This window comes from Papaver somniferum, chromosome 3 (assembly GCF_003573695.1).
Source record: "Papaver somniferum cultivar HN1 chromosome 3, ASM357369v1, whole genome shotgun sequence".
NCBI classification, from domain to species: domain Eukaryota; kingdom Viridiplantae; phylum Streptophyta; class Magnoliopsida; order Ranunculales; family Papaveraceae; genus Papaver; species Papaver somniferum.
In genome coordinates, this window is record NC_039360.1 from 3511678 (window position 1) to 3539447 (window position 27770).

Genomic DNA, 27770 nt, shown 5'->3' on the forward strand with positions numbered 1-27770 from the left:
AGAGATAGAATTAATTTGGAGAGGGGAGGTGGAGTTAACTCCTAACGTATGGCGTAGAGGGTCACGCTCATCGAGCGACGTGGAGGCTTATATGACTTAGGATTTCAAAGGTTTTGATTGTACCTATACTTCATTACTTAAAAAAGAAAAACTCCCAACAATTACGAATCTTAAATTTATGATTTATATGCGATTTGGTCTTTTAATATAAAACACGAATCAAGTCGCAGTTCACGATATAAATACCTTGGCCACTGACGCACAGGAGCCCGCTCATGGTCAGAGTTGGCAGTTACCCATTCTACTGGACTGACTTCTAAACTTAATATTTTGAAAATTTGGGTTTCAGAACCCTTTTCATGCCTGATTATTCATCCTAAAAACAAATTGCTTTTGGTTCCGTCCTGCTGATGATATGCATCTATTTGGTTTTTAATCATAATATACTACATCATTTTGGTACAATTATTACATTCCACAGCTTTTGCAGTCAATTGATACTAGATGTTATTGTGCAACTCGTCTACCTCTGAAACACTTCAACTAACAAGCATATCATTTGGACTGATCTCTGGCTTCCTAATCAATCTGCTCCTCTAAATCCTATCACTATAGATAATAATATACCTATCTCAGTTAGTAATCTAATAAAAAAAGATGGAAGTTAGAATATGAATACCATCACTAAATACATAAATCCATCCTTTCACAATGCTATTAACTCTATTACTGTTGACACTAACAAGCCTGAACAGAACCAAGTGGAACTCTACTAAAACAGGGGAGCTTACTATGAAATCTGCTTACAACTATATCACCAAGTTTAATACTAATAAGAATGAAGCCTCTTTCGGGAAACAGATTTGGAATCTTAACACCATGTCAAAGGTTAACATGTTCTGTTGGAAAATTCTCGCAGGTGCACTCTCTCTAGGTCAGAAGATGTCGACTTATGTGAAAGATTCTAACCCCTTCTGCTTGCTTTGTGACAATAGTATTATGGAAGATGAAATGCATTTATTTGTGAATTGTTTTTTTACTAGAAAAATTTGGGATCTTTTTGGTTTTAACAACATTTACAACTCGAGATCCCATAAGGATATTCAATCTTGGTTTAATTTTTGGATGAACAACAAAGATTTTAAAAACAGTCATGATAAATTTTCTTTCATTATCTGGTCAATTTGGAAATTCAGAAATAGCGTTAACTATGACAATGTTATGCCAGTGCCTCAAAATCTGTTTGAATCTATTACTACTACATATCAGAAATATGTTAGCACTATAAACAATCCTCTTAGCAGCTCAAGGAAGAAGAACATTACACCGAGCAAGATCAATAGCATTGTGAACAACAAATCTTATGACTGGTTTATTTACTTTGATGTATCATATATGGAAGCTGACTTTACAATGGGCTATGCAATTTCTATAATGGATAATACAGGAAACAGGAAATACTGCAGAGCAGCCAACAGCTAGGCTTCCTGCCCCTTAGAAGCAGAAGCAAAAGAGGAGTTGAGGCTCTCAGATGGACAAATGATTTAAATCTGAGCAATATTTGCTTTATCAACGACTGTCAAACTTTGGTGAAGACGATAAATAGAGAATTAAGCCCGGAAGACCAGTCTTGGAGATCTCAAAACAACAACAATAGATGCAAATTTTCTTTAAATACTTGTAATTCGGCTACTGTTTTGTATAAAGCTAGGAAGTTTGTAAACTTTGAAGATAGACTTGCAAAGGAAGTAAGAACTAGGAAAATCATCTCCTACTCAACGGAGAAGAACAGACATGAAGAAATTAACTTCCTAGAAAGGGCTAATCTCAGATTAGATCTTATATTATGTAATGTAAACTTCCTCTTATAAATAAATAAAAGTCTTCTCATAAAAAAAAAAACACTTCAACTAAATGAAGTACCGCCCCATTCTTCAGTATGACATGGTCCATATGAAGGTGGGAATTACTGGAGATAGCAAATTGTCCTTTGTTTGTGGTTAAAGATGAAAATTCTAAACAAAAATGCTTTATCTACCGAAGCAGCACCGCGTGAGAGGGGGTGGACCCACTTCTACCCCACCCCTATCCCAATGCATAAAATGATTCCCTGTGTCCGTTCGTTCGATTCCCCTTCGATGGAAATCACGGTGTATTGTTTTGAGTGGGCGTAGAATAGTTGAATTCTAAATGGCTGAAAGATGCTCACATGCTCGATTGGTTTCGGATTTTGCATATACAGTAAAACTTTCTTAAAATAATACTCGTTAAAATAATAATTTTTCTAAAACAATAAAATTCTCTAGTCTCAATTAGACTTGCACATGTTAAATTTCTTCTCACTAAAATAATAATTATTTTCGGTCCCAAAACTATTATTTTAAAGAAGTTTTAACGTAGAGCTAACAACCAAGAGCGCACTTCAAAATTCCTTGGATGCTGTTCTCAAACGAAGCGCCGTCTAGGTTATCAAGCTGTAAGGTTATTTTGGGTAATCTAAAAAAAACAGTTTACTCGTAAAATATAAATGACCTAGAATTTAGACCCCCCACTCACTGTTACAGGAAAGAGAGAGGAAGAAGAAGAGAGAAGAAGAGGAACAACAACAATGTCAAGCTTGTTACCGGATGGCATCGTAGAGAGAATATTCACAAGGTTGCCTGTAAAGTCAATTTCAAGATTCAGGTGTGTCTCCAAGTACTGGTATCATCAATTTCGAAACCCTTATTTCATCAAAAATCATCTCAAACATGCTAATCTCGTCAACAATTTCAAAATCTTGGTTAGCAATTATGATATGCCTGCAGAACCTTATATCTCTTCTATAGATAATAATCTTCTATCGTCACCATTTCAAGTTCATGATCTTAAAATTGATTATCCACTTATGTCCCGAGAAGATGTGCCTCTAATTCTAGGTTCTTGTAATGGGCTAGTTTTCCACCATTTCTTGGTAGTATCTGCATTTGGAACCCGGATACCAGAGAATATAAACTAGTACCAGAACCTCCAGACGACCTAGACGCTATTTGTTATAGTGCATATGGCATTGGTTTTGATTGCAAGACTGATGACTATAAGGTATTAAGAATTGTGGGTTTTGAAATAGATGGTGAAGTTTCTGAAACTAGCCTTTACTCATTGGCTTTAAATTCATGGAAGAAACTTGGTTCTATTCCTTACGCTTTCGTGAATGATTTTTATTTCGATGTAAATAAGGGGCTTCTTCATGATGGTGTGCTTCATTGGAGGGCTACTGGAATCAATTCTAATGTTATTGGTTGTTTTGATATTTCTGATGAGACATTCCATGATGTGCGGTTTCCTGATAAAATTTCAAATGAGGATGCTGACCCTCACGATTCATGTTTGGGCATTTGGGAAGGGAAATTTTGCATTCTTCATAGGAATCGCGTGCACGTTGATGTCTGGAAGATGATGGATGACAAGTGGAGTAAGCTTTTGAACATCACCGCACAAGTAACAGACTTGTTCTATGGAAGGCCACTTCAGACTTTACAGAATGGTGAGATCCTTATTGAAGGTGGACCAAGGGTGGAACAGGGACCTCGATCGATCTCATATGACCCTAAGCTTGAAGGAGTTAGAGTTAGGAACATACATGGGTTCCCTAAAGAATCTGAAGTGGAGACTTATATTGAGACCTTAGTAGTACTTAACTCGGGTACTTATGTTGGGCAGTAGAAAAAAGAGTTTCAGAGATGTATAACGAGAAAGAGACGAAATAGATACTAATGAATGCTGCTGATCTGCAATTATGAGCCAAGAAATTAAGGGAGTAGATAAGTAGGGAGGAAGATATGGTAGAAAGGGATGGTGTCAATCTTTTTTCTGTTTTTAAGCCAAAGAAGTGGAAGCAGAAATGGTTCATTGCAGGAGATGGTTTGCTAGATGTAGCAGTGGATTATCTATTGAACCAATCTGAGTTCAAGCGTGTGGTGGTGATAAAATGGCACTTTGGGTAAATTCCTAACAAAGAAGTGGAAGCAGAAATGGTTCATTGCAGGAGATGGTTTGCTAGATGTAGCAGTGGATTATCTATTGAACCAATCTGAGTTCAAGCGCGTGAAGTGATAAAATGGCATTTTGGGTAAATTCCTAACTAAGTAATTTCTATGCACTTTGCTTTTTTAGTGTTTGAAATTTTTGCATGCGCATGAATGTATAAACCAAGAATCATATATGTTTTTCTTTATCAACTTTTAGTCAGGTCTGCTTTCCTTAAGTATTTTGTATTAGAGTTTGGAACTTTCTTATGTGCATTTACAAACCAAGCAATGCATATATTTTCTTTTAGCAACTCGAGTAAGATCGTCTCTCATTAAGCAATTATCTTTTGGCGTCTGGGATTTTTTCTTATGCGAGTAAATGTACAAACCAAGCATCACATATATTTTCTTTATCAACTCGAGCTAGGTCCTCTCTCTTTAGCAATTATCTATTGGTTAATGTTTACCTCATGACTCATAAAGAAAGGATCCGAACTAGAGATTTTTGTATCGTGGCTCCAACTGTTACGCAAGCGGCTAGTAGCTTCTTGACGTCGGCTGATTGTTTAATCCAGGCGTGTTTGTTTAAGAGTAGACTTGCAGTCATAATCAATTATAATGTTGCATATACAATTTTCAAATCTTTGTTCTTTAGACATTACTTCAGAATTCATAATTAATATCTTTTGAAATTTCAGCGATGGACCGGTAAGCTCAATAGCTGGCCTTTATATGCTATAACATAGTTACCTTGAAAGTACTACTGCTGAACTCTATGGTCTACGCAAGTAGATCTGACCTTTGTCAAGTCCGTATATAAGTATCTATGTGATAGTAAAGGACGGATTGCACACAAACTCAGTCTGTTTGCTCACAAAGGCTAGAGTTGGGGCAAATTGTCTCAGTTGACATCTGTAGTTTGACATAATTAGCTAACTGAAACTATAGATATATTTCTTGAGTGTGCTTTTGCTACTGCATGCCATTTGGAGGCGCTAAACCTTATTCACCTGATCATAGATTGGAGAATCTTGGAACATAAGTTAGGTATTAACAACAAAAAAATTAGGATATTTTCTCCATGCTATATATTCCTGGGGCATAGAAAAATGGTGCTTTTAGGTATTAGCTAAGTTATTTACATGTATGAATTCATTATTTAGACTATTGAAGTAAATGTTACTGAGCTGCATAGGAAAAATGTGATTCTGCTTGTTTATTGCTTTATGCCCTGCACCAGATAACCTTGCAGTCTCATGTAATTATGGTTATTTAGTTCATACGGGTACCTGAAAAGCTATACTCAGTTTTAGGAATGTCCTTATATGACTGTGCTGCTTCGGACCTAGTGTAACTATCAAGACAGATGTTTGCAACTGCGTTGCATGGGTTAATATGAAGAATAGAATAACATTGATAAACTTTGTCATGGAAGAAAGAAAGATTGGATAATAAGGTCTAGCTTCATACTTTTATTTAGTTGTTCAGTATCAGCCAATAGGATAACCAAGGTGTTAAGAATTGAAGTTTTGTTTTAGTGGTTAATGAAATCCACCAACCTCCTATGACCTATTTTCACTGTCAAGATTTACCTTTTAAAAGTAAAAGTAAATCTTTGAGAAGTCTTGGCTGGTGAAAGTATAACCTGAACTTTCTGAGAAATCTTGGCTGGTGATGTCTTTACATCGGCAGACGAGTTGGTGCTCATAACAATTATCTTTCGAAGATTCACCCAAGCTGGTGTTACTGATACACGACATTACACACAGGAGGGTATACGTATACCATTTCGAGAAGTATTCAGTTTCATAAGTACACTCTCTTTTGTTGGATTATTTACCTGAATATCCTGGTTCGCTTTATCTTTGATTGCTAATATCTCCTACTACTGCGAATTCAAGGGTTTTGTTACTATCTTGTTTCCTGGGAGTGCCAACTGCAGAATGGTTTTCTGAGTTTGGTTGTTTTCAGCAATAGATTAGTTCATTACTGGCAATACACAAGGACCAAAGTAAAAAACAGAACGAGGTGATGATAGAGGTAAGGACTTCTGTTTATAGTTTGTTTTGTAATAGTTGGGGGATTGTTGCTTGAGCGTTGTGTGTTATTTTGGTTTCTGTTCTTTATTTTAAATGAGGCTTGTTAGTTTGTTAATCATTAGAAATACGAGCATTACTTTCGTGGCTGCTAATTGATTTTTGGCTTACGTATATTTTGGTACACTCCCAGCAATTTAGTACCCCTGTTAGCAATCCTGCACTTTTGAGCTCAGTTGTGAGTACAAGTATAACAAAAATTAGCTTACCATCAACTACTGACAACTCACCTGGGGCATATGCATTTTGGGGTCTGATTCTGTTCACACGATTCCCAGACCCCATAAACCTCTTTCATAGCAGTTCAATTTCCAATGCCACCCACACGACACAGTTTTTAATATCACTGATGAACCCTAAAGATAGAAAAGAAAAACTGATAAGGGAAAAATCCCCCACCTTTGAAGGTGAATGAGATCAGCAGTGTTTAATGGGAGATGAGATGAGATTGATGGCCAGTGTCTGACTGAATAGATGGTTTGAGTGTCTTAGTTTCTTTCCTTTATAGCGAACTTTAAGCTTTGCTCCCCTGCCACCAGCCAAAACTAAGCACTTTTTTTTCTCACGGTTCCCCAAAACCCCCCTTAGAATTAGCTCAGGGACAGTAACTAGCTAGTAGGTTAACCCCTAAACCCCGGGAGAAAAGAAAAATCCCCCACTTTCATAGGGCGGCGCATACACGCAAACACCAACAAGCTACTAGTACTGTATGCACAGTACTGGTGATCTTTTGACTGCTAAATCAAGTCACTATATATAGTCTAGCCATACTCTATATCATATCATCAAATATATAACGCAATAATCTTCAAATATTTGTGTCACAAGTCCAAAACCCCCCATATGCATCATCACCGCCTCATGCACGCTACAACCAGTGATGAGGTGAGTAAATATGGGTGCAGTTTCTTATAATTATGCACATATAGCAGCAGGGGACATGGATCGTACGTTCTCTCTCTGTCTATCTCATACTTCATCACTCAAATTTAGTATGGGGAATTAATTAAATGTCTTTTACAAATAACTGATTCAAAATGATACGTTAATTACAAACAATATCTAGCAATTAATAGCCTCGCCAGCCCTCTGCAAGCCTAATGAAGTGCCTCCTCTCCAGTCTCCATTTAAGTTCAAAGAACTTCTAAGAAAACAATAACAGACGTATCATTTTAGTGGAAGAGACTAGAAATCAAGAATTGGCCTATACGCTCAGCATGCATGAGTGATCAGCCGTCAGCGACACATATATACGTTACACGCGCATGTGTGGGGTAAACAGATCTAGTATATGACCTCTGAGTGTACTGAAAACTTGTCAGAAAGAGATTTTCGCTAGCTACCACTGCCATGTCTGAAACAGTAAACAGAATGAAAAAGATGAGGGGGTAAGTTCAAGAGCTAGAAGTAGAATTTAAATATTCTTACCGCACATACATACTCCATATTTGAGCTCAATTTTGCAGGAGACACAAAATTATGAACACATGCACTTACATAGAGTTTAATTCTTACGTTTATACGCACATACACCATTTGAGCTCAATTTTGCAGGAGACACAATATTATAAACACATGCACTTAACTGACTATAATCCATGGAGAAGGAGAAGAAGACACAATATTATAAACACATGCACTTAACTGACTATAATCCATGGAGAAGGAGAAGAAGAGATCAAGGTGTGGAACCCATGTTGGAGTAGTAAAGCACGTGCAAAAGATGAACTAATTAAACTAACAGTGTTTTAATCAGTGTGTATTTGCACGTGCCCTGCTTCTCCAACCAGGGATGCACACCAATATTGCATGGAGCAGAACTTAGAACCTTCACTTGATCGATGATGATCAGCTGCTACTAACTCTAGCTGCAATTCAGAGACATAGAAAGAGAGAGATATATTGAGGAGAGCTGAATTGCAAGTGTAAAAACTACTCACTCCACTCTCCATTTATACAAGTAGAAAGTTAAGAGTAAGGGAGAAGAAATATGTAGTGTTAGAAAGGGAGAGAGAGTGAAAATTAAAGGTAAGGAAAGAGAAGTCACAGAGCGATGGAGTCTAGAAGTGGTTTTTCTTTCTTTAAAGACAATGAATAATAATGATGATAATCAGCAATAAATATTACTACTAGTACTCAACTCCTCATGAGTGTTTCCTCTCTTTGCTTGCTTTTTTATATGTAAGTAGTGTCTGTCATCACTCCATCTTTAGCTTAGATTTTGTAAAGCCTTGGGAAGGTAACAACAGCCTTGTCGGTCTTAAGTGTTAATAATATACAGCAGCATCCTTAATATGAGGCATGGTCGTGGAGTGACTAGAGTGCGCAGTAGTAGAAGCAAAGTTGCACGTTGGGGGTTGCGTGTTAGACTCCACAAAAGTGTATGTGTGTGTGTTTCAAAAGATGTAGTAATAGCTAGGAGGAGGATTCTTCATTCTTCGTAAAGGCGCATTGGTGCAGCATGCAGTGTGATCATGCATGTAAGACGTATCTCCCTAGGTAGATATGATTCTTCTCCTATCTATCTATCTATCTATCTATCTATACATCTATCTCCACTTTTACTTTAACTACAATCCCACTCCTCTAAATTTAGATGGAGTTAGAGTTACTTTCCCAAATTCTTTTACTGTTGCACACCACTTTAACCTCACTCGATTGGTTGGTTATTTAATTATATAGTACTGTTTTCAACTATTTTTACTATTTACTATAGGATTCACTAAACTGCAATGAGTTTTCTTTGGTGTCTGCAAGTTGAGATATAGTAAGCTTAGAATTTCATGCAAACTGAACTTCTTCTATCAATAAGCTAATTAACTATGCCAATGACGCGGAGGTAGCTATAGCATGATCGAAAAGTCTAGTCGCCTAAAAATATCCATAGAATTCCTAGCTCTGCTGCTAGTTGAACTTGAAGATACATGCAAGTACTAGGAGACTGGAAGGATTATGTGTCTACTGTCTCTGAGCAACCGGGTTTATTTGTTTTCGTCTAACACCAGACTTTGGTCCCCCAGTTATTAAGAGTTGGTACTTGGACCGACTGTTGACCATCAAAGACCCATTTGGCTTGGTGCAAAGTCGCCCATCTGAACTTCCCTTGCAATATCAATACTGAACACAAAGTTCGGTCAAATGTAGTCTTTGAAAGTTGACTAAATATCAACTTTAAAAAGTATATGACTGTGATAGGGGATTACCAAATTTTATAAAAAGTTACCAATGGTGATAATTGTTTTATTTTATATGGATTTGGTAATGGGGTAGGATCTGTTGACATGGTTAGGATGACATAATCTTGACATTTTAGTGCCATTTTTTTTATCGAATTCAATCGTCAGTGAATTTGAAGCTAAATTTTTTATGACATGTTCTTCTTATAAGTCTCTACACTCCAACCAAAAATGAGAGCATTCCAAGATGTATAAGACCACCATCTACCATTTTGAATATGAACCGTTGAAGATTAATGGTTGAAATTAAAATTTGTGGATGGTGAATTTTCTTATTTCGAAATACTCTCATTTTTGATAGGAATGTAGAGTTTTATACGAAGAACATGTCACCAAAATCTTAACACTAACTCTCGATTTCACCAACAAAACGAAAGAGATGTTAGAGAAGCATACTGAAATTGGAAATTGCCCAACATTGAAGAAGACACAAACGTGTGCACATAGATTTATAGAGTATACTGTAAGGTACTTGGTACCCCCTATATAAAGTGTATAAATATATGTATGTGTGTACAGGTATGTATATATATAGTTTCTGTGAGCACGATTTTTTCTGTCACTACATGTTTGTCTTTGTTTTGAAGAAAAAAAAAAGAACATAGATTCTCTGATGACCTCACTCTCTTCTTCAAAAGTTTTAGAGACAGAAAAAATTTAATGGCTGCCATTGTGTGGGTGACGATAGATTTTGGTGATGATGTAAATGCGATACTCAAGTCAGGACTTGGCGTGTAAGGGATTATTGTTGGTTCATTTTCATCAATAAACACACACACCACCATCATTATCAAGATCGAAATCACAAGAGAAAGATTTCAAGAGTGTGCACATAAATATGCTTGGCTAAGTTGGGAAAAATTTAATCTCTCTACATGGTTTGTGATGATAATACGAGTTCTTGATTAGGAAAACTCATCAAATGTCTCTAAAATTCATCACAAATCGAGTGTTCTTTTTCTTTCAATGTATAGCACTCGATTTGTGTATTTGACTTTGCTACAAGAAAAGGTTGCCTTGTGGTGATGGCAGTGATTTGCGTCTCTGCAATATATGGGACCCCAATCCCATCATTTAGGTTCTCTTTATTTTTTTCAGTGTTTGTCTCTTCCTTTGTACTATTCTTTTGCTCATCTCAATAGCGTAGGCATAGTATAGTAGTAATGCAACAAAATGTACAACTCTTATGGCAAAACCTGATGGTCTGTACGTAAATGCCAGTGCGTCTGGAAAATTTGATCTCAAAATCTCAAATGACTGAGATCTATGTTCCCCCGATTACAATGGTAATTTAGTTGGCTAGATGTTTGGAGTTTGGACTCCTTTTAGTGATCGTCCGGGTAGTTATACATTTTTACACTGCATTCTGCATAATGTACGTTCCATCGAGCGATGGAAATAGGATTCGAAGTCCAGCCTAGAAATAGTTGTATGGGATGGAAATTGAATTCTTACTGAGGGGCTATAAAATTAGAATGAATCGTGTTTTGAGGCGGTGTATCCATGTGTTTTGAGGCATACAAAATAAGGACAAAATAGAATTACCAGGTAGTAAATTCAATAACCATTATCACCATATTTTAATAATGACAGTAATGTCCTTTTCATTTATATTTTTTAAGTTATCTTTTTTCAAATTTCTTTTTCAACTTTATATATTTTTTGAAAGAAAGTTAACTTCTTTTTAATTCTTTTTGCATTTACAAAACCTAGTTATCAGCCGAACCTAATTTTTTTTTAAAACATACCTAAGTTCAGCTGACTCAAGCAAAAAATAGGACATCCGAACTTAGCATTGGTCTTCATAAAGTGAAGTTCGACTAATATTTTTCATATTTTATTATCAGCCGAACTGTTCATCAGCACTTTCAGAATGTAGAATGATGAGTAGTACGGATGATAATTCCTTTCAATTGTAAGCCGAACTTCACTTTCTAACTGCCATAAACCTTAGGCTTTTCGACTTAAACCTAATCTATCAATCGAACACAAGAGAATAAGATATCGGTTTGTGGCTTTTTATTGTATATTTCCTAGCAGTGGGGATCTGGTTTAATTCTTGCTCTCCAACTTCATTCAATTTGATTTCTACTTCAACTGTTTCTTTTTTTTTTCCACTGATTTGCATATGAGAAAACGATTAGAGCCTCTACATTTAATCGAAGACGATGAAAATTGTAGTCAGGTTGGCGTCGGTTGGAGCAAAGAAGAAGAGAGAAAAAAAGAAAAAAAATTAAAGTAAATTTTTTTTGAAAAACTAACAATAATAAAAAATAAACAGGAAAAAAAGACAAAAAAAAGTAACGGATAAATAAGTAAATGTATAAACTAATCAAGGTTATTTAAGTAATTTAACTAGTTTTAGGCACCCCTTATCAACATACAGTAGTTAGGGTAAGTATTTTGTATGCCTCAAAATAGATTTTATTAGAATCGTACGTCCGCATTACATGTTAACATCCACATAATATTTTAAAAGACCCTAAACATTTTGAAATCCTAACCAAATTTAAGAAACCTTAACATTTTAAAATTCTAACCAAAAGTTAGTTGCCCAAATAAAGAAATACTTACCACAACACAACTGTGATAAGCCCCATATACAACCCCAAAGACAAAAACCCACGAAACAGTGAAATAATTATAAACTCTAGATATATCTCATTTCATAAATAAGAAGGACCCCCTAAAATGATGGTTGTTGTCACCGCTGCCAAGTAACCACCACCATCTTCACCACCTCGAATCTTGAATTAGAAAATCAAAATCAGAAAGAAAAAGAAGAATCAGATCGAGAAGATATTGGATCAGATCTATCAAATCAAGAAAAGGAAGGAACCAAGATGGACGTGATTTTAACATTATTTTTCAATTAGATATCCATCTCAAGAACCGAAATCATCGTCGTTTTTCGTTATGCACCATCGCCTTCATAGACCACATAACCACCACCACCAACAAAACCCCAATAAACCACCACTAGTAACAAGATTAAGAACCAAATAAAAATATAAGTAAACGGTGGAGAAAAGAAGATGTTATGTGACATGATTTTGATGGAGAAAACCGAGAATGATAAGAGCCCGTAAGACCTGGGACTTTCAATAGCAAGGGAAAATTAGGGGTGTGAAAATGGCTACTATTTGCGATTTTAAAGAAAATGGAGAAAACTCGTAGGTACCTTCGACGTCACCACTTTTGAACAAAATAAACCTTAGTTATGTCGACTTATATTCGTTCTAAATCGGAGAATGAATTTCTGTCTCCTAGATCTTGAATCATAAATATCCTGTTTGAGATAGGATAACGGTGTAGTCTTTACGAAGGATTGTGGAACAACTCCTAGACATGTAAAGGACATTAATTAGGAGAATCAAGTGCATAGTTTCTTGTGAGAATCAAGAGACATAGGGTCACAACTATAACAAGGTATCTTGGAAGGTTTATTTTGCAACTCTCGTACTTTTCCCGTGAAGCATGCTTAAAGATGCGTCATCTGGATGAGATGAAGCTTCATCTCAAGCTTATGTTGCGCGTTTAGGACATACTGGACCAAAACAGAAGTTGTACCTCAATGGTGGGAAGATGACTAAGTGTGATGTTATACCACAATGGTCCATCGCGCTAGTAGGGGGTGGCTAAGTAGGAATAACACCACAATAGTGCACCACGACAGTAGGAGCTGCTATCCAAGAGCGATATTGCACCATTACGGTGCAATTTTTAAGTTGGGTATTGGGCCAGAACTGGTTATGCACCAATATATTGCTATTTTCGAAACTCTTTGTCGCAAAGCAGGTGGACTTGATGCATGTCCATCCTCTCTATTTTTTCCACTTCAAAAGGGAAGGAGTGTTGGTTGAAGGTGCATCAAGAAAATGTGCACCAATAAGCTTCAAATCTTAGTAGCCGGTGAAGCACATATTATGCGAAAGTATCTTTATAGCGAGTTGCATACTCGAGAGATATTCATGATGTTTAGGCATCATCATTATTGCGTTGTTAAACTCAGAATGCACCACCATGATGCATTACGAAGGAAACGTCAATGATGCACACCCTTGCACAACATCATTTTCCAAAGACCCTTTGCCTTACACAGACTAGGTTTTGCTTGGATTTGGCCTTGAAACAAAAATAGGCTTTAGTTGCTAGTCCTAACAGTGATGAAGTACAGCCTATGTTTGAACCTTTCAAATGTATCTAAAGGTATTTTAATAGAGTTGTTCAAATGTTCACTTTATCTCATAGAAATATTCATGAAGCATTTGAAACATATTCGGCTTGGTTTGTAAGTGTACAAGGTACGTATACAAGAACTAATTCATGAATATAATGCCACGGTTCACAAACCGAGTTCGCATACCTTAAAGCATTAAGAATCCATGGACTTTAGTTCGCAAATGAAGCTGAGTTCATGAGTGTAGACAATAGTTAGCATACAGAGTATGTGAACAAGTTGTAATACTTACCGATTTTATAACTTAACCACTGAGTTCGAAAACTGCCGTTCGGACCTTGCCTAGTTTTGTCGTTCACAAACATTGTTCGCAAACCACAGTTCCGGACCCATCACAGATAAACTCATTCGCAAACAAGAGTTCTGGACCCGAACTAGTACTTCACAGTTCGCACATTGGGTGCGCATATTGTGTTATATCCAGACATTGGTAGTAATTCTAAAACTCTCGTTAATTGATTTGAAACATCCTTAGAAGACGACAATGGTAATCTTACACACACCACTAGATTCAAGTAATTTTCAAGTGATTATTTGATCAATATGAAACATCCTAAGTTAACATCAAATGATTGTCTCATACAAATCATGTAAGACGTTCAATATAATTTTCACATGATCAATCTTGACTTAAATATGATTGCACCTAGTTTGTTTATTCTTGAGAATCTTCTCTTCTGATATAAGATTCACTCAAACTAGTTCAGAGTTTCGACAGGGATCTTTAGATTGTTGTTAGTTCTAAAGACGATCTTGTGATGATCCATTTTTAACAGACTCCGTTCTGTGCGTGATTGATCACAAGAGATTCAAGTGATTGTGTGCAGGTTTTTATTGAAGATTTAAGAAGATTTGAAGACAGAGGAGATATTGAAGATCTGACTTGGGTTTGATAATCTTTGGTGTGCACAATACTTGTTTTGGTAAAAGAGGATCCAATTAATAATCGGTTTATCCTTTTGGTAGATTTGATTGATTAATTGAGTAGATCGGCATCAATACGTTTCCTTGTGATTAAAGGTATTGATTGGCTTAATCTTAAGCGATTACCTTAGAGTGATTGAACATAAGATAGATCTAAGGACCCGACGAAGGAGTTTATGTTAAGATAAACTGAAGAGCCTTTGTCTGACTCATATCACTTGGTTGAATAGAGTTAATACCAAACAGATTTGTTGTTCCTTTACTGTTTGGAATACGAACCAAAGGAATTATTCCAAGTACGTGACTTATTCACAAGTCAGAGGCGTGGGAATACAGACGGAACTAAGTGAACTATAGGGTTAGTTACTTGGTCTCAACTATACGAAGTTAGATGTGATTTTGTATAGTGGCTTAATCCTGAGAGTATTCAATTCTGGACTTGGTTCCGGGGTTTTTCTGCATTTGCGGTTTTCTCGTTAACAAAATCTTGCTGTGTCATTTACTTTTATTTTCCGCATTATAATTAAAGTAAATCACACAAACGTTAATTCATATTTACTTGATAAGCAATCCTATTGTGTTTGGTTAAGTCCGAACCTTTGTATCAAGTAAACATACTTCGTTGTTGTATTGTCTCGATCTCGTATCCATAGACGATCGCACGAAGTGTGAACCGATTAGTTGCATTGTCTCGACTCAGTCCATAGACAATCACTTTCGGAGAAAGGACTTATAGGTAGGAAAAGTTTTAGCTTGAGGTATATTTGGGTACCCTCACCTTTTCAGTTATCGAAAAAGATTCTAGCTTTTCAACTAGGACACAAGATTTCCAGGGATTAAAAAATCTTGTTGCAAAAGTTTCTTTATTTTATAGATTTTCCATGCTCTATGTAGATTTAAATTCATGCTATAGCTGCTTGGAATTCAAGCAAATACTTTGTTAGTTTTGATGAAATTCTTATTCGGAATTGATGCATGCATGTGAGATGTGTGCCTTGAAATTACACATAAGAATATGTGTTATGGTCCAGGATTCTGAAACCGTGCACAATGATAGTTCATAGCGGCAATTATGCCTCTGAACTTACAAGCACTTAGTGATGTTCAATAACACTTAAGACTAAACAATAATCCACAAACCAAAGTGATTTTGTGAATAAAGTTGTCTTAGAAGTATCTATGAGAGTTGTAGCAAAAGCGAACATAGTTATGCAGAATGCTTCGTGACCTTCTGATAAAGTGGAATTATATAGGTTTGTAAACCTATGGCAGTTCGTGAAATCATGCCATAGGGGTTTGCAAACATATTCCGGCTTGCAAAGTCAGATGGTAAGGGTTCGCAAACTTACTCATTCCCTAACTCGGATGTAAAGGATTCGCAAACCGGGTTTGCAAACCCCTACTGTCCGTGGAATTCAGACTGACTTAAGTAATGCATACAAGTAAGTGTACTTTGCATGAAGCAACTCTAAATCTCACGTAATTCAACTTGAGACATTCCCATTACCCATAGAAAGTATATGGACTGTTGCTTGGCAAAAAAAAAAGTTTGTAAACAATAAATTGTTCTAACTAAGATTGCTAAGGATCTATGAACATCCATTTCTTGAATCATATTTCGAGAGTTTAACCAAGAAAAGATTGAACTCGAAATTTATTCTTTATAATATTAAATACTAAAATCATACGATATAGTCTCATAAGATAGAATGGTAAATGGCATGAGTAAATAGGATATATGGATCAGTCGGCACATACCTATTTGTCGATAAAGTTCTCGCAAATTTCTTCATATGTTCTCCAGTCTTAAATCTTCGGGGATTGTTCAGTGACGCCTGATACTCAACTACGTACCATACTATATACTTAGTATGTGACTTTACTTTAGTAAACTAACAATCAAGATATAGTTTTGTACACCTAATATTTAGAACAAGCTTGAGATAACAAAAATTTCGAGTTCGACCGGACGCTGCTCTAACATTTATCAACTTACAGACAAACCAATTGAGGCAATCAGACTATATTTATCCATGATGGTTAGAAATTAAAAGAGGAAACTAGGTGCTTTTTTCTTTTCTTTTAGAAGAGATAAACCTGAGAGTGTATGTGTTTATGCGAGTTCCGAATTTTGAGGTAGAAACTTGATGAGCTTTCTGTTTAAAAAATGATGAATACGCGAATCGGATTGGCGATTTGCACTATTCCGATTTTCGTTTGATCGTTGACAATTCAAGCGTCATTTCACTACACCATTTTAAGGGATTTGCAACCCATATTTGCAACGACATAAGGTCCGTGCGAAATAGCTGTTGTTAATCCTCGTTGCTAATTTTTCGCAACGGATAGAATCGGTTGCGAATTGCAACTACTGATAGTTTACGCGTGCAGTTAGGCCGTGTGCTGGTAACACCTTAGTTTGACATGTTGACTTGACTTAACGTGTGTGCGATACTTGTGTAAGATCCTTTAAAACCCTAGATTCAGTATTAACTTACCCTCTCTCTATCTGGTCTTCTCCCTCTCTCAATCCGCCGCTGCTTCTTCTTCTTCTACTGCTTCTCTTATACATTAAAAAAGCAGAGATTCATCAACGAAATCCATCAAAAACATCAGCGTACGAAGATTCATCAACAACATCATTTCTTGAAGATTTGTTCTGAATCAATGAAGAACAGTCGATGAGGATCATCAATAATAGTCAGATTACATATCTTCTCTTGCATGATGTTGGTACCCTAGTTTTGTTTCTGTTTTAGTTGATGTTGGTGGTAATTTGAATTTTAGGGAAGATGTTCTTAACAAATTTTCTCTTCGTATTAGGATTTTTAATCTAGGGTTTTGAGATTCTAATTTGATTTGATTTGGGGGGTTCTCTAATTGTTAGGAATCAGGGTTTCCAATTGTTTTAATCACATTCATGGAGCTTCCTGGGTTGTAATTAGATTCTCTGATAGAAATGTTAAAATCTGAAATTTGGATTTTGAGATCGTGGTTGTACCCAAAGTTAGGGTTTTATGGTTGCTGTAGTTGGCAATATTGATTAGTTTACTTCTTATTAATTTGATTTCAGAGGTTCTTCAATTGTTTGGAATTAGGGTTTTCTTGTTTCTGGGATTTGAGATTAGGATATGTCAAAACCTGAGGTTTTCTTGTTTCTGGGATTTAATCAGTTATGAAACTTCCTGGGTTGTGATTAGATTCTTCAACAGGAATACCAAACTTTAGTTTTTGGAATTTCCAATACTGATTAGTCAAGATAAAATTATTTTTTCATGACGTATTTCTTCTTGTAGGTTATCCTTTCTGATGCTAATGTTCCTTGTGAAGGGGAACACAAAATTATGCTTTATGTTCGTCTGCAAAGAAACCTTCCTGGTTTCAATCCAAATACTCGTCACTGCCTCTATGGTTTAGTAAGTATTTTTTTCGTATGAGAAGTAAACACCAAATTTGAATATTTTTCAATCCTGTCAATTTGTGTTTATTGCAAATTGCATTACTTTAAAATTTAAACCACTCAAGGTATTAAATGGGAACGTGGCAAAGTTATTGAACCTCATCTCACTCCGAATGAGATATATGGAATCTGAAAGTTTAAAGTATATAAACATTTTTGATGTATTATCTTGAGGTGTATGTTTGTAATTGCCGTCCATATAAGTAACACTGGTTGTAGCTAATTCTACTTTAAATATGAAAAAATTTGTTAATGGAAGTTCAGATCTTTTGGTGAAATTATACGGGAGTAGACATCCACAAAGGGATAAAATTTCTAGGCCACGACTGAGTGGATGATGTATTTTCTTTTGCTTCTTGAGAGGTTAGGATACCAATATCAAACATGTGATATCCAACGCAATTTGTTCAACTGTTCTTTGTAAATCTGTTTGTACTAATTAGTTGCAATAAACAACAAGGGATAGGATAAAAAAGAGGAAAATACTTCCTTATTTTCTAAATAATGTAGTTGACTTTCATCTGAATCCTTTTTTTTAAGTTATCTTTTCTTTATCGACAAACATGAATCTTTCGGTGATGATGTATTCATGTCTAATTTCCTACCTAGTCATCTTGTGTTAATTATTGCTCTGTCTCTGGTTACTACTGCATCTATGTTCGACCACATTATGGGGAATCCTTGCTGATTCTCTTATCATAAAACACAGACAGGTGTATTCCACGGAATCAAGAAAGATGGCGAGGGTGACACGGTTGATTGCAAGAGTAGGTTGGAACTTCTTATGGTGTCATCTCCTGATCGAGAAGAGTATGTACTTTCCCTTTTTCTCTATGTTATCTTCATTTCTCTATGTTATTTTCATTTTTTTTAATTATTGAGACCGTGCCAAGGATAGCAGCACTTGCTGTATCTGGAGTGTTATTTGACCTTCTTTCATAATTTGGTCTCAGGGTGGATGGGAGGATGATGACACTATAGGCGAAGCCGCATGTCATGAAGCCTTGGAGGAAGCTAGAGTTAAAGGAATACTAAATGTAAGCTCCTTTTCTTGATCATAATACTAGTAGCAATCCTACGCCCTGCCTATTTGGGAAAGAAGGAAAAAAAGTTTTCATTGTAAAATATTATCAATTATGACTAAAGAAGGCGGAATGATTTGGGGAAATTCATTACTTTTCTTAGGCTTGACGATGGACGAGCTATTTTGTTCATACTCTCCCATAGTTACTATAATAAAGATATAAATCAATTATGAGAAGTGATTTATGTTCATTTTTCCCAATCACCAACTTAAAGCTCGATTTTTTTGTGTACAATGAATCGAAGATTATTTCTTCTAGATTATGTCTTCTCACTCTTGTTGTTTTGTTTTATTCTTCTGAATAGGAAAGTTCCTTGGGAATGTGGGAATTCAAAAGTAAGAGCAGATAGAAGAGCTGCAGTACGGAAGGATCTTGCAGGCTTTACATGTTTGCATTGGAATTGACTGAAGAACTTGATACCTGGACAAAGGAGGATAACCATGGAAGAAGATGGGTAAGTCCGTCAATGCTTGAATTGTCATTGGTATTGAGTTACTAATGTTGATGTCGTTGAACTTATCAACATTCGTAAATTCCTCCTTGTTGTAGTAAAACTATAATTTCCAAGGTTATAACAAATGAGGTTGGAACAAATTTCACACAATAAGGACCTCAGAATTGAAACCTGTTAGTAGCTTGTCTGCTTGAGATTACAAATTAACTATGATCACCAACTAGGGACCTGAACTTCTGAACAACGTGATTTTGACTAATTTTTGAACTGGTTAATCAACTACCAGGTGTTGAAGTTGCTGATCTTGTACTTCTGATTTCTGTTGCAGTCTTGGTTATCCGGTTTTACAATATAACACTTCAGCATGTACGTGACCTTTACCTGGAGTTAAGGAAGAAATATAGGTAAAACTATTATGGATATTCTCTCTTATACATGTATGCTCTCTGTAAATATGATTCTCATTCGTGGGTTTTGCTATGTGCTGTAAAATAGGGACCATACATATGCGCTGCAAAGTTTGTAACTCAGTGGACCTGTTTTCAGAAGAATACATTTCGTGAGTTTCTATATGTACACTAGTTTGTTGTTATACTTGGCATACATTTGTATCAAAACTTTTTGTTCAACTTCAATTGAAGAATCCCTTTTTTATAATTAATACAGTTTTGTACGTCTGTTGAATGAATGTTGAATGAATGAATGACATTGTAGTTTGTAAATCTGTGGAAATGATGAATATGGGGAGCTGGGTAACTGCGTGGGGGAAATGATTTTGACCAGGTCAATGAAGACTTGACCTTTTTTTTAATGTTGCAAAATATTAGCAACGTCTATAACCTGTTACTAAGTTAGAACCAGAACCAGTAAATTAGAACCAGAACCAATAACATTTTAATTCCGGGTAGGGGTATTCCTGTAACTAGAAACAGCTTAGCAACGACAGACCTTGGTTGCGAATAAACAGGGTCGCAACAGCAAGTACGTTGCGAATATTCGTTGCTGACCAAGAATCGCAACAGAGCTTACGCCGTTGCGAAAAAATGCAACACCGTCTTTTGAGACGTCAATCCGCCGTTGCGACCCCAGTCAGCAACGGCCATACTCTGTTGCTAATCCCTAAAAATGGTGAAGTGTTTAGATTTGTATTCGATACAAAAAACAAGGAGCACAAGTTTGATTGTCGTCTGGATGACGTCGTTTGAATTGATGTTATGTTGGATTTCATCATTAGACCTGAACTTCCATGATCTATTCTGAGTGTTGATATGTCGAAACTTGGAAAATGAAATTCTTTCACCATAAAACTTGCTCCGATGTCCTCTGCTTTCCGGCCACACCTACATTCCCCCTTCTCGAGAACTTAAATTCTATCCATATTTTCCATCCTTCTTCTGCCAAACGTAGTCTAAGACTGAGTCTAGTGGCGGAGGGAAATGGTAAGTTGAGCAGTGGTGAGAGGGAAAATAGTGATGAGCTATATATATATATAATGCTAAAGGTGGGCGTGAAATCTAGTTTCTATATATTCTATTAGATATTTGTTTTTTTATAAAAAGAGAATCTCGCTTTTCATTTTTTCTGGCGGGGATTGTTTTCTCGCCCCCGTCTAAATTCGCTCCAACGTTTCCTGCCTTCGCGCAAGGAGAAAAGAGACGAAATTTTTACCCACGGTTTTATGTCTATATCATCCTATTTTACTTCTCCACTAGACTCAGCCTAGTAGCGCATTTGGATACCAAAAAGAGAAGTCAAAAGCAAAGAAGTCATTTTGAAATTCAATACTCGAACGGACTTTTAAAAATCGAAAAGTAACCTTGGAGTACACGTCCAAAGACTCCAAACAAGCTATAAATATCACACATCAGTGGTCGAAGAGAGTCAAGGGTCAACAACCCTCCCCCGTCAAATCGTGTCTAGCACTACAAACAACGTTTCCCTCTCTTCCTCGACACGCTTTTTGAGAACTTGAAAACCCTTCTCCGTCATTCTCTCTCCATAGAACACAGACACACAGAAGAGAAGGGAAGAGAAGAGAAGAAGAGTGAGCCATGGCGAGCAATCTCAAAGTAGATGAACTCAGAGCTGAACTTACCAAACGAGGCTTAGATGCTTCCGGCACTAAACCTAAACTGGTATGCAAAAGGATTTTCATGGATTTTTTTGGATTTTTTGGATTTTTTTTGAATTTTTTTCTCTTTTGTTTTTGTAAGGTTGAGAGGATAGCCGCAGTACTGCTTGAAGAATCGAAAACACAATCATCTAAAGCTGATGATTCAGTTGGTAATAAGAGAAATAGTAGAAAAAGATCTAGGGATTCTCAAGATGATGGCGATGATCTTGTTACTGCTTCGACTGATGGAAAGATCAAAGAAGAAGAAGAAGATGGTGCTATTGTTGATATTGAGACGCTTCGTGGAATGGGGGTTCGTGAGTTGCGAGAACAAGCTTCAATTCGTGGGGTTTTGGCTAAAGGGACTAAGAAAGAACTATTTGAGAGACTTTGTGCTGATTTACAGAAGGATTCGGGTTCGATTACTCAAGGTATTGCTTAAATTTTAATTCGATGTTTGTTGATTTCTTTGTGGAGATGAAATTGAGGGCTGTGTTTGCTTAGGTATAGAAAGATGGTTTGCAATTTGATTCAACAATGTTGTGTTTGTCATACATTGAATTGACTCAAAATCAATGTGAATTTGGGGATTTCTTAATTTAAATCATTTATATGGTGGTGGTTGTAGATAAAGGAGAAGTGAGTGAGGTGAAAGAGGAAAAGTTGGTTAAAGCCACCAAGAAAGGTGCTGCAGTTTTGGATCAGTATCTCCCTGACCAATATAAGACAAACTACCATGTATTGGAGCATGTAAGTAATTCAGTTATAGTTCTTTATTGTTGGAAGTCATTGTTTGATACGTTTTACTTATGGTAAATTTGTACTGTTGGTTCTTATTTACTTATGGCTTCAAAATTGTTTTGCTTCAAATTTATACAGGGAGGTGAAATCTATGATGCAATGTTGAACCAAACAAATGTCTCAGATAATAATAACAAGTTCTACGTGATTCAAGCTCTTGGTATAGTTCCTTATTCTACTCCATCCTTATTCTGTATAGTTCCTTATTCTGGCTGCCATCTTTCAAACGTCTATTTTTTGTGTACTGGGCAGAATCATGTCTCCTGTATGTGTTATAATTTTTTTTATAACTTTATTTCTGCTGTTATATACTAATGCAGAATCAGATGTTGGTGGAGGTGGAGGTTTCATGGTTTTCACTAGATGGGGTCGAGTTGGAGTTAAAGGCCAGAACAAGTTACAGGGATTCACCTCCAGAGATGAAGCTATTCATGAGTTCGAACAAAGATTTTACGCCAAGACAAAAAATCTGTGGTCTGATCGCAAGAATTTTTTTTGTCACGAGAAACTCTACACTTGGTTGGAAATGGATTACAAAGAACCAGAAAATGAATCAGTTGTGAGTTTATTTATGCCATTTAGTATATACTTTCATTGTTGCTCTTGAATTAAACCAGTATCATTCATTAGATTTCCAAGTTCAAATATCTCGGGTACTCCCTTCTGCTTTTTTCAGGTTCCAGAGAAGCCCAAGGACTCATCAATTCAACCACGAGGGACGAAACTGGAATCTCGCATTGCTAAGTTTATCTCTCTTATTTGTAATGTCAGCATGATGAAGCAACAGATGATTGAAATAGGTTTGTAACGTTTACCTCTAAAGAACCAACTCGTAACCCTATCATACTGTCATATTATGATACAAACCTTATGTTCTGCTTGTCCACCTTGTTTGTGCTAAGTCTTTTGTTTTCCTGTGCATATTTGAGCAAACTTTTGTAACTTTCCAGGATACAATGCTGAAAAGTTGCCTCTTGGTAAGCTAAGCAAATCAACCATTTTGAAGGTATGCCATTTGATTAATTACTTAGCAATACATAGAAGAAGTTGCATAAATCGAATTCTGATCTCACATCTCTGCCTTTTGCTTGTTTAAATATCTCTATCTTAACTCGTGCAGGGATATGATGTCTTGAAGAGCATTTCTGAGGCCATGACTGCTAACCCAAATAGGAATACACTTGAGCAATTGACTGGGTAAGCATTCGACTTTCTTTCAAGGTTCTGTAATGTGCATTTTTTGAAATAACGTTGAATTTTATAACAATAGTTTCAGTAATTGTTATTATTTTACTTTTCATTATTCTCTGGTTGTCTCTTTGCAGAGCCTTCTACACTGTTATCCCTCATGACTTCGGTTTTAAAAACATGAGTAAGTTTCTTTTTGGCTAGAATTGCATTTTCCTTTCACCTGTAACCTATTATTCCTATCTCTCAAACCAGATTTTGACACTTTTATATTCCAAGATTCCTGTAATCATTTTATATAATGTTGCGCGACACTTTTACTGGACATGGTCTCTCTTGCTGTTGGTCATTTATTGTTTTTGTATTCCGTAAACATCATAGTTATTTATAACTGAATATATATAATGGCAGGGGAGTTCATTATTGACACACCGCAGAAACTGAAAAACAAGATAGAAATGGTATTGATTTTTTTTATATATGCTTTGAACATCTTAAGTTCTACAAATTGACTACCTGACTACCACTTTGAAGTAACAATCGCCTTTGTGTTCCTAAAGGTTGAAGCCCTAGGTGAAATTGAGCTTGCGACTAAGTTGTTAAAGGATGATGATGACATGCAGGTATCTTTCTTGTCGATGTTTTCCCATTCCTGATTTACTGGTTAATTACGATATACACGCAGCCCCTTGGATCAGAATGAATAGACATTCAGTCACCAACGATTCATATGCAATAATCTGTTTTTGTGCTTTTTATCCATTGAACAGGAAGATCCACTATACTCTCATTACAATCGTCTCCAGTGCGAATTGCAAGCGATTGATGCTGGTTCAAAGGAATACTCTGTGGTAAAACTCTATCTGATTAAAATTGAATAACATGGTTAGGTTTTGTCAAAAACAATATTAAAATAACGTCAATAGGTTCTATCTTTTCATTTAGCTTTTAAATGGTTCCATTTCAGCTTTGTGTAAGCTCTGCAGGTAGTATTTATTCTCTAATTGGAACCTGGAATTTTTGGGTGTAGATAGAGAAGTATATGAAGAACACTCATGCAAAAACACATTCAAGTTATACTGTTGATATAGTTCAGTTATTTAGGGTATCCAGGAAGTGTGAAGATGAGCGTTTCAGAAAGGTATGTGTCATTCTTTCCAAGAGAACTTCTGAAATGTTTTTGTGATTGCTCGTAGAAGCTCATCTGCTGGCACATCATATCTCTCTGTGCAGTTCTCTAACACCAAAAACAGAATGCTTTTGTGGCATGGTTCTCGACTTACTAACTGGACTGGAATTCTGTCACAAGGTAATTCTTAAGCTTTTTCTTGTTCCAGATTTCAACGGATATTATTTTCGTTTCAAAATAAATAAATGAAGGAAATATTCTTTTTGTTGCAATAGTTGAGCTAAACCAAGTTAACTAACCATTGACGGTTCTTATCGAGGTCAAATGGTAACCCCTAGAAAGTGTACTAAAATACTCTTCCACATTCTTTCTTCCGTCTTGAAACAGGATTACGCATTGCTCCTCCAGAAGCCCCATCAACAGGTTACATGTTCGGTAAAGGGGTTTATTTTGCTGATATGTTCTCAAAAAGTGCAAATTATTGCTTCTCATCTTCGTCGTCTACGGCGGGGGTGCTTCTTTTATGTGAGGTTGTTTTCTTACTTGTTGTTTTCTTACTTGTACCTTACTAGTACTTGATCTGTGGTGGGAGCCAAAACCAAAAAACATCTGACATACTGCAGTCTGTAGGGCCACCAATTGTTGCTGCAGAACATTGCTGATAACTGCATAACTGGAGTGTTTGATTTACCATGCTTTAAAATTAAACTTAAAGGTTATAACTCATTTCATTGGCCTAACTTAGAAGGGTTAGGTTGAAGATATTGTATATTAGTATATCCCATTTTCATTTATATAAATACGCGCTGTCGACCTAAGTTTCCTCTCAGGGACATGTTGCTATGATGTATTCGCACTTTGTGCCAAAAGGCTTGAGAACTTAAGCATTTTCTAACTTTCTTATCGATAGGTTGCATTGGGTGAGATGGCTGAGCTACTACAGTCAGATTATAACGCTGATAAGTTGCCACCCGGGAAGCTAAGGTCCGTTCCTTAAACTATGCCCTTTCAATATGTGAAAAATGTGTCTAAAATTGTGCTTTGGAATAAACAATTGAACGTAGAGAGTGATCTTGGCCTTTTAAGGTTCGAGCTGTCATTGTGACTACTAATACTTTTATGTGAAATATCTGTTGCAGCACAAAAGGGGTTGGTTCAACAGCGCCAGATCCATCAGAGTTTCAGGCACTTGATGATGGTGTTGTAGTGCCACTTGGGAAGCCAAAGGAGCAACGGGACCGGAAGGTACCATGCTCTCAATTTAAAGATTTTATACTAATATGTACAAGAGAAATCACACAAAAACATCGTATTTTTAGGTGCATGAAACAAAACTGAATAATCCTTAATCTGCAATGCAGGGTAGCTTGTTGTACAATGAGTATATAGTCTACAATGTGGATCAGATTCGAATGCGGTATCTCATTCATGTTAATTTTAACTACGGGAGACGGTAAAGAAACCCGAGTCTATCCAAAACTCATCTGTAATTAAGAAACCTCTCACTTCTCATGATGGTACAGTTAGTAAGGTTTGTTCTTTCATTCCCCCAAAATAACGATGTAAAGAATTACTAGTAGGATCTCGGAGGCTTTTTAATTTTTGATAGTTCAGTTTTTTGTGCGTCTATGGGGTATTCAAGGGTGGCGACAGTGGAGTGTGTGAAGAGTCCATATGTTATGAAGGTTTTTGATTTGGTCCTGAATCAGTTTAAGGCTGCCTTTGATATGGATGGAAGATGTTTTCTAATTACCTAGAACGGAAAGTTATTACTCTTTTTTTCTATCAATTTTCTTAGTTTTTTCTATTCCCTAGAATGTATTCTGAGTTACTACATCATATTTGTCATTATTTAGAAGAAGTAAAATGTTTTAAATTTTTAAAAGTGTTATGAAACGGTGTCGCTCGACTCATTTACATTTCATATTAGCTCACAACAACTTAACTTAATTAATTACTAAACTAAATAGATAACATATAGACAAGTGAAATAAGTAAGGGAGAGTTCTCAGTTTTCATTTCTCAAGTCTCTATTTCTCGGTACCAAGAGGGTCCAAAGGGGCTATATATATATAGCCGAAATAAGAATGTTACATAAAGACACGTCATAGGATACGTGTGTATCAATAGTGATAATCCTTAAAGAGTAAGTAACTTAAACATGTTAATCCGTTGGACTTGTCAAATGAGGTGGGAAGGTGATCGAATGTACTCGAGTAATCCTTAAAGATAAAATGGTGGGCCACCCTCTAACTCAAAGATAAAATGGTGGGTCACCCTCTAATTCAAAATTACGTAACACTCCCCCTTGGACCACCATTCAAAAAACACTGTCTTGTTAAAGTTTTGCCGGTAAAATCCGATGGGACAAAACCCGAGCAAATCCGTTGTCTCGTTAAAACCTTGTCAGAAAAATCCGACTAGGATAAAAACTGAAAAAGAATACAACTCTTGGAGTTTTAAAGTGACGATGGTCTTCGCGAATTTTCTCCCGTTGTTGAAACTGCATCAGGAAAACCACTTGGGACAAAACCTAAATGCGTGCGTCAGGAAAACCACTTGGGACAAAACCTGAACGCCAAAAACTCATAATAATATTGACGTCAATGCAAAGGTTGCCTCGTTAAAAACATCTTCTGAAAAACCCCGTGGGACAAAACCAGACTAGAGGAAAAGAGTACCACGGACGTCGCCAGATAATGGTGCTGGACACGCATATGCTGCCTCGTTAAAACCTTGACAAGGAAAACCCATCGGGACAAAATCTTGGCGATGGAAAAAGAGTACAACGCGTTTAAGTCCAGCCAATGATTCTACGAGTTTACTCCCCCTGAAGCATGACATCTTAAAGCGGTTGGTGGTGCAAATATTATATAACCTTTAGAAAACTGCTTTACCATTTGCAGTTTATGGAGGATTGACTGCAGGTCTTGCGCCGGGTGTACCACTAACAATGTACACCTCGCATTTAGATCCTCCACCTATTGCACACCGAATTTAGTTTTCCGCTTTAACTTCAGGCATAACAATGAAA

General features: G+C 36.4%; 3 protein-coding genes and 1 long non-coding RNA gene across 4 annotated transcripts; all 4 read left to right on the forward strand.

Annotated features, from left to right (window-relative positions):
* Positions 1-711: 711 nt before the first annotated feature.
* On the forward strand, positions 712-1482 carry LOC113358926. The gene has a single exon (XM_026602637.1). The coding sequence runs from the start codon at positions 712-714 to the stop codon at positions 1480-1482; it is 771 nt and encodes a 256-aa protein (XP_026458422.1).
* A 1126-nt stretch (positions 1483-2608) lies between these two features.
* LOC113358929 (F-box protein CPR1-like) lies at positions 2609-3705 on the forward strand. The gene is made up of 2 exons (XM_026602638.1): positions 2609-2685; positions 2958-3705. The coding sequence occupies exons 1-2, from the start codon at positions 2609-2611 to the stop codon at positions 3703-3705; spliced, it is 825 nt and encodes a 274-aa protein (XP_026458423.1).
* A 13335-nt stretch (positions 3706-17040) lies between these two features.
* LOC113360865 lies at positions 17041-20105 on the forward strand. Its single transcript, XR_003364836.1, has 7 exons — positions 17041-17235; positions 17803-17922; positions 18676-18776; positions 18920-19003; positions 19356-19505; positions 19834-19909; positions 20001-20105. It is a non-coding gene; the product is annotated as an uncharacterized LOC113360865 (long non-coding RNA).
* Positions 20106-21403: 1298 nt separating this feature from the next.
* LOC113355166 (poly [ADP-ribose] polymerase 2-A-like) lies at positions 21404-26627 on the forward strand. Its single transcript, XM_026597954.1, has 18 exons — positions 21404-21640; positions 21719-22049; positions 22247-22368; positions 22498-22579; positions 22740-22978; positions 23096-23219; positions 23370-23425; positions 23540-23616; positions 23745-23791; positions 24019-24068; positions 24168-24230; positions 24378-24458; positions 24638-24748; positions 24841-24916; positions 25124-25266; positions 25647-25720; positions 25876-25981; positions 26098-26627. Exons 1-18 carry the CDS (start codon positions 21557-21559, stop codon positions 26191-26193), a joined length of 1962 nt encoding a protein of 653 aa, XP_026453739.1. The 5' UTR covers positions 21404-21556; the 3' UTR covers positions 26194-26627.
* The last annotated feature ends 1143 nt before the right edge of the window (positions 26628-27770 follow it).

What these genes read in the sequence shown, in the direction of transcription:
- LOC113358926 (XM_026602637.1), top strand. Translation starts at nt 712, where the DNA reads ATGCTATTAACTCTATTACTGTTGACACTAACAAGCCTGAACAGAACC.
- LOC113358929 (XM_026602638.1), top strand. Translation starts at nt 2,609, where the DNA reads ATGTCAAGCTTGTTACCGGATGGCATCGTAGAGAGAATATTCACAAGG. An exon ending in AAGTCAATTTCAAGATTCAG is followed by an intron (nt 2,686 to 2,957) that starts GTGTGTCTCCAA and finishes ATTTCTTGGTAG; the next exon opens with TATCTGCATTTGGAACCCGG.
- LOC113355166 (XM_026597954.1), top strand. Translation starts at nt 21,557, where the DNA reads ATGGCGAGCAATCTCAAAGTAGATGAACTCAGAGCTGAACTTACCAAA. An exon ending in TTCGGGTTCGATTACTCAAG is followed by an intron (nt 22,050 to 22,246) that starts GTATTGCTTAAA and finishes TGGTGGTTGTAG; the next exon opens with ATAAAGGAGAAGTGAGTGAG. An exon ending in CTACGTGATTCAAGCTCTTG is followed by an intron (nt 22,580 to 22,739) that starts GTATAGTTCCTT and finishes ATACTAATGCAG; the next exon opens with AATCAGATGTTGGTGGAGGT.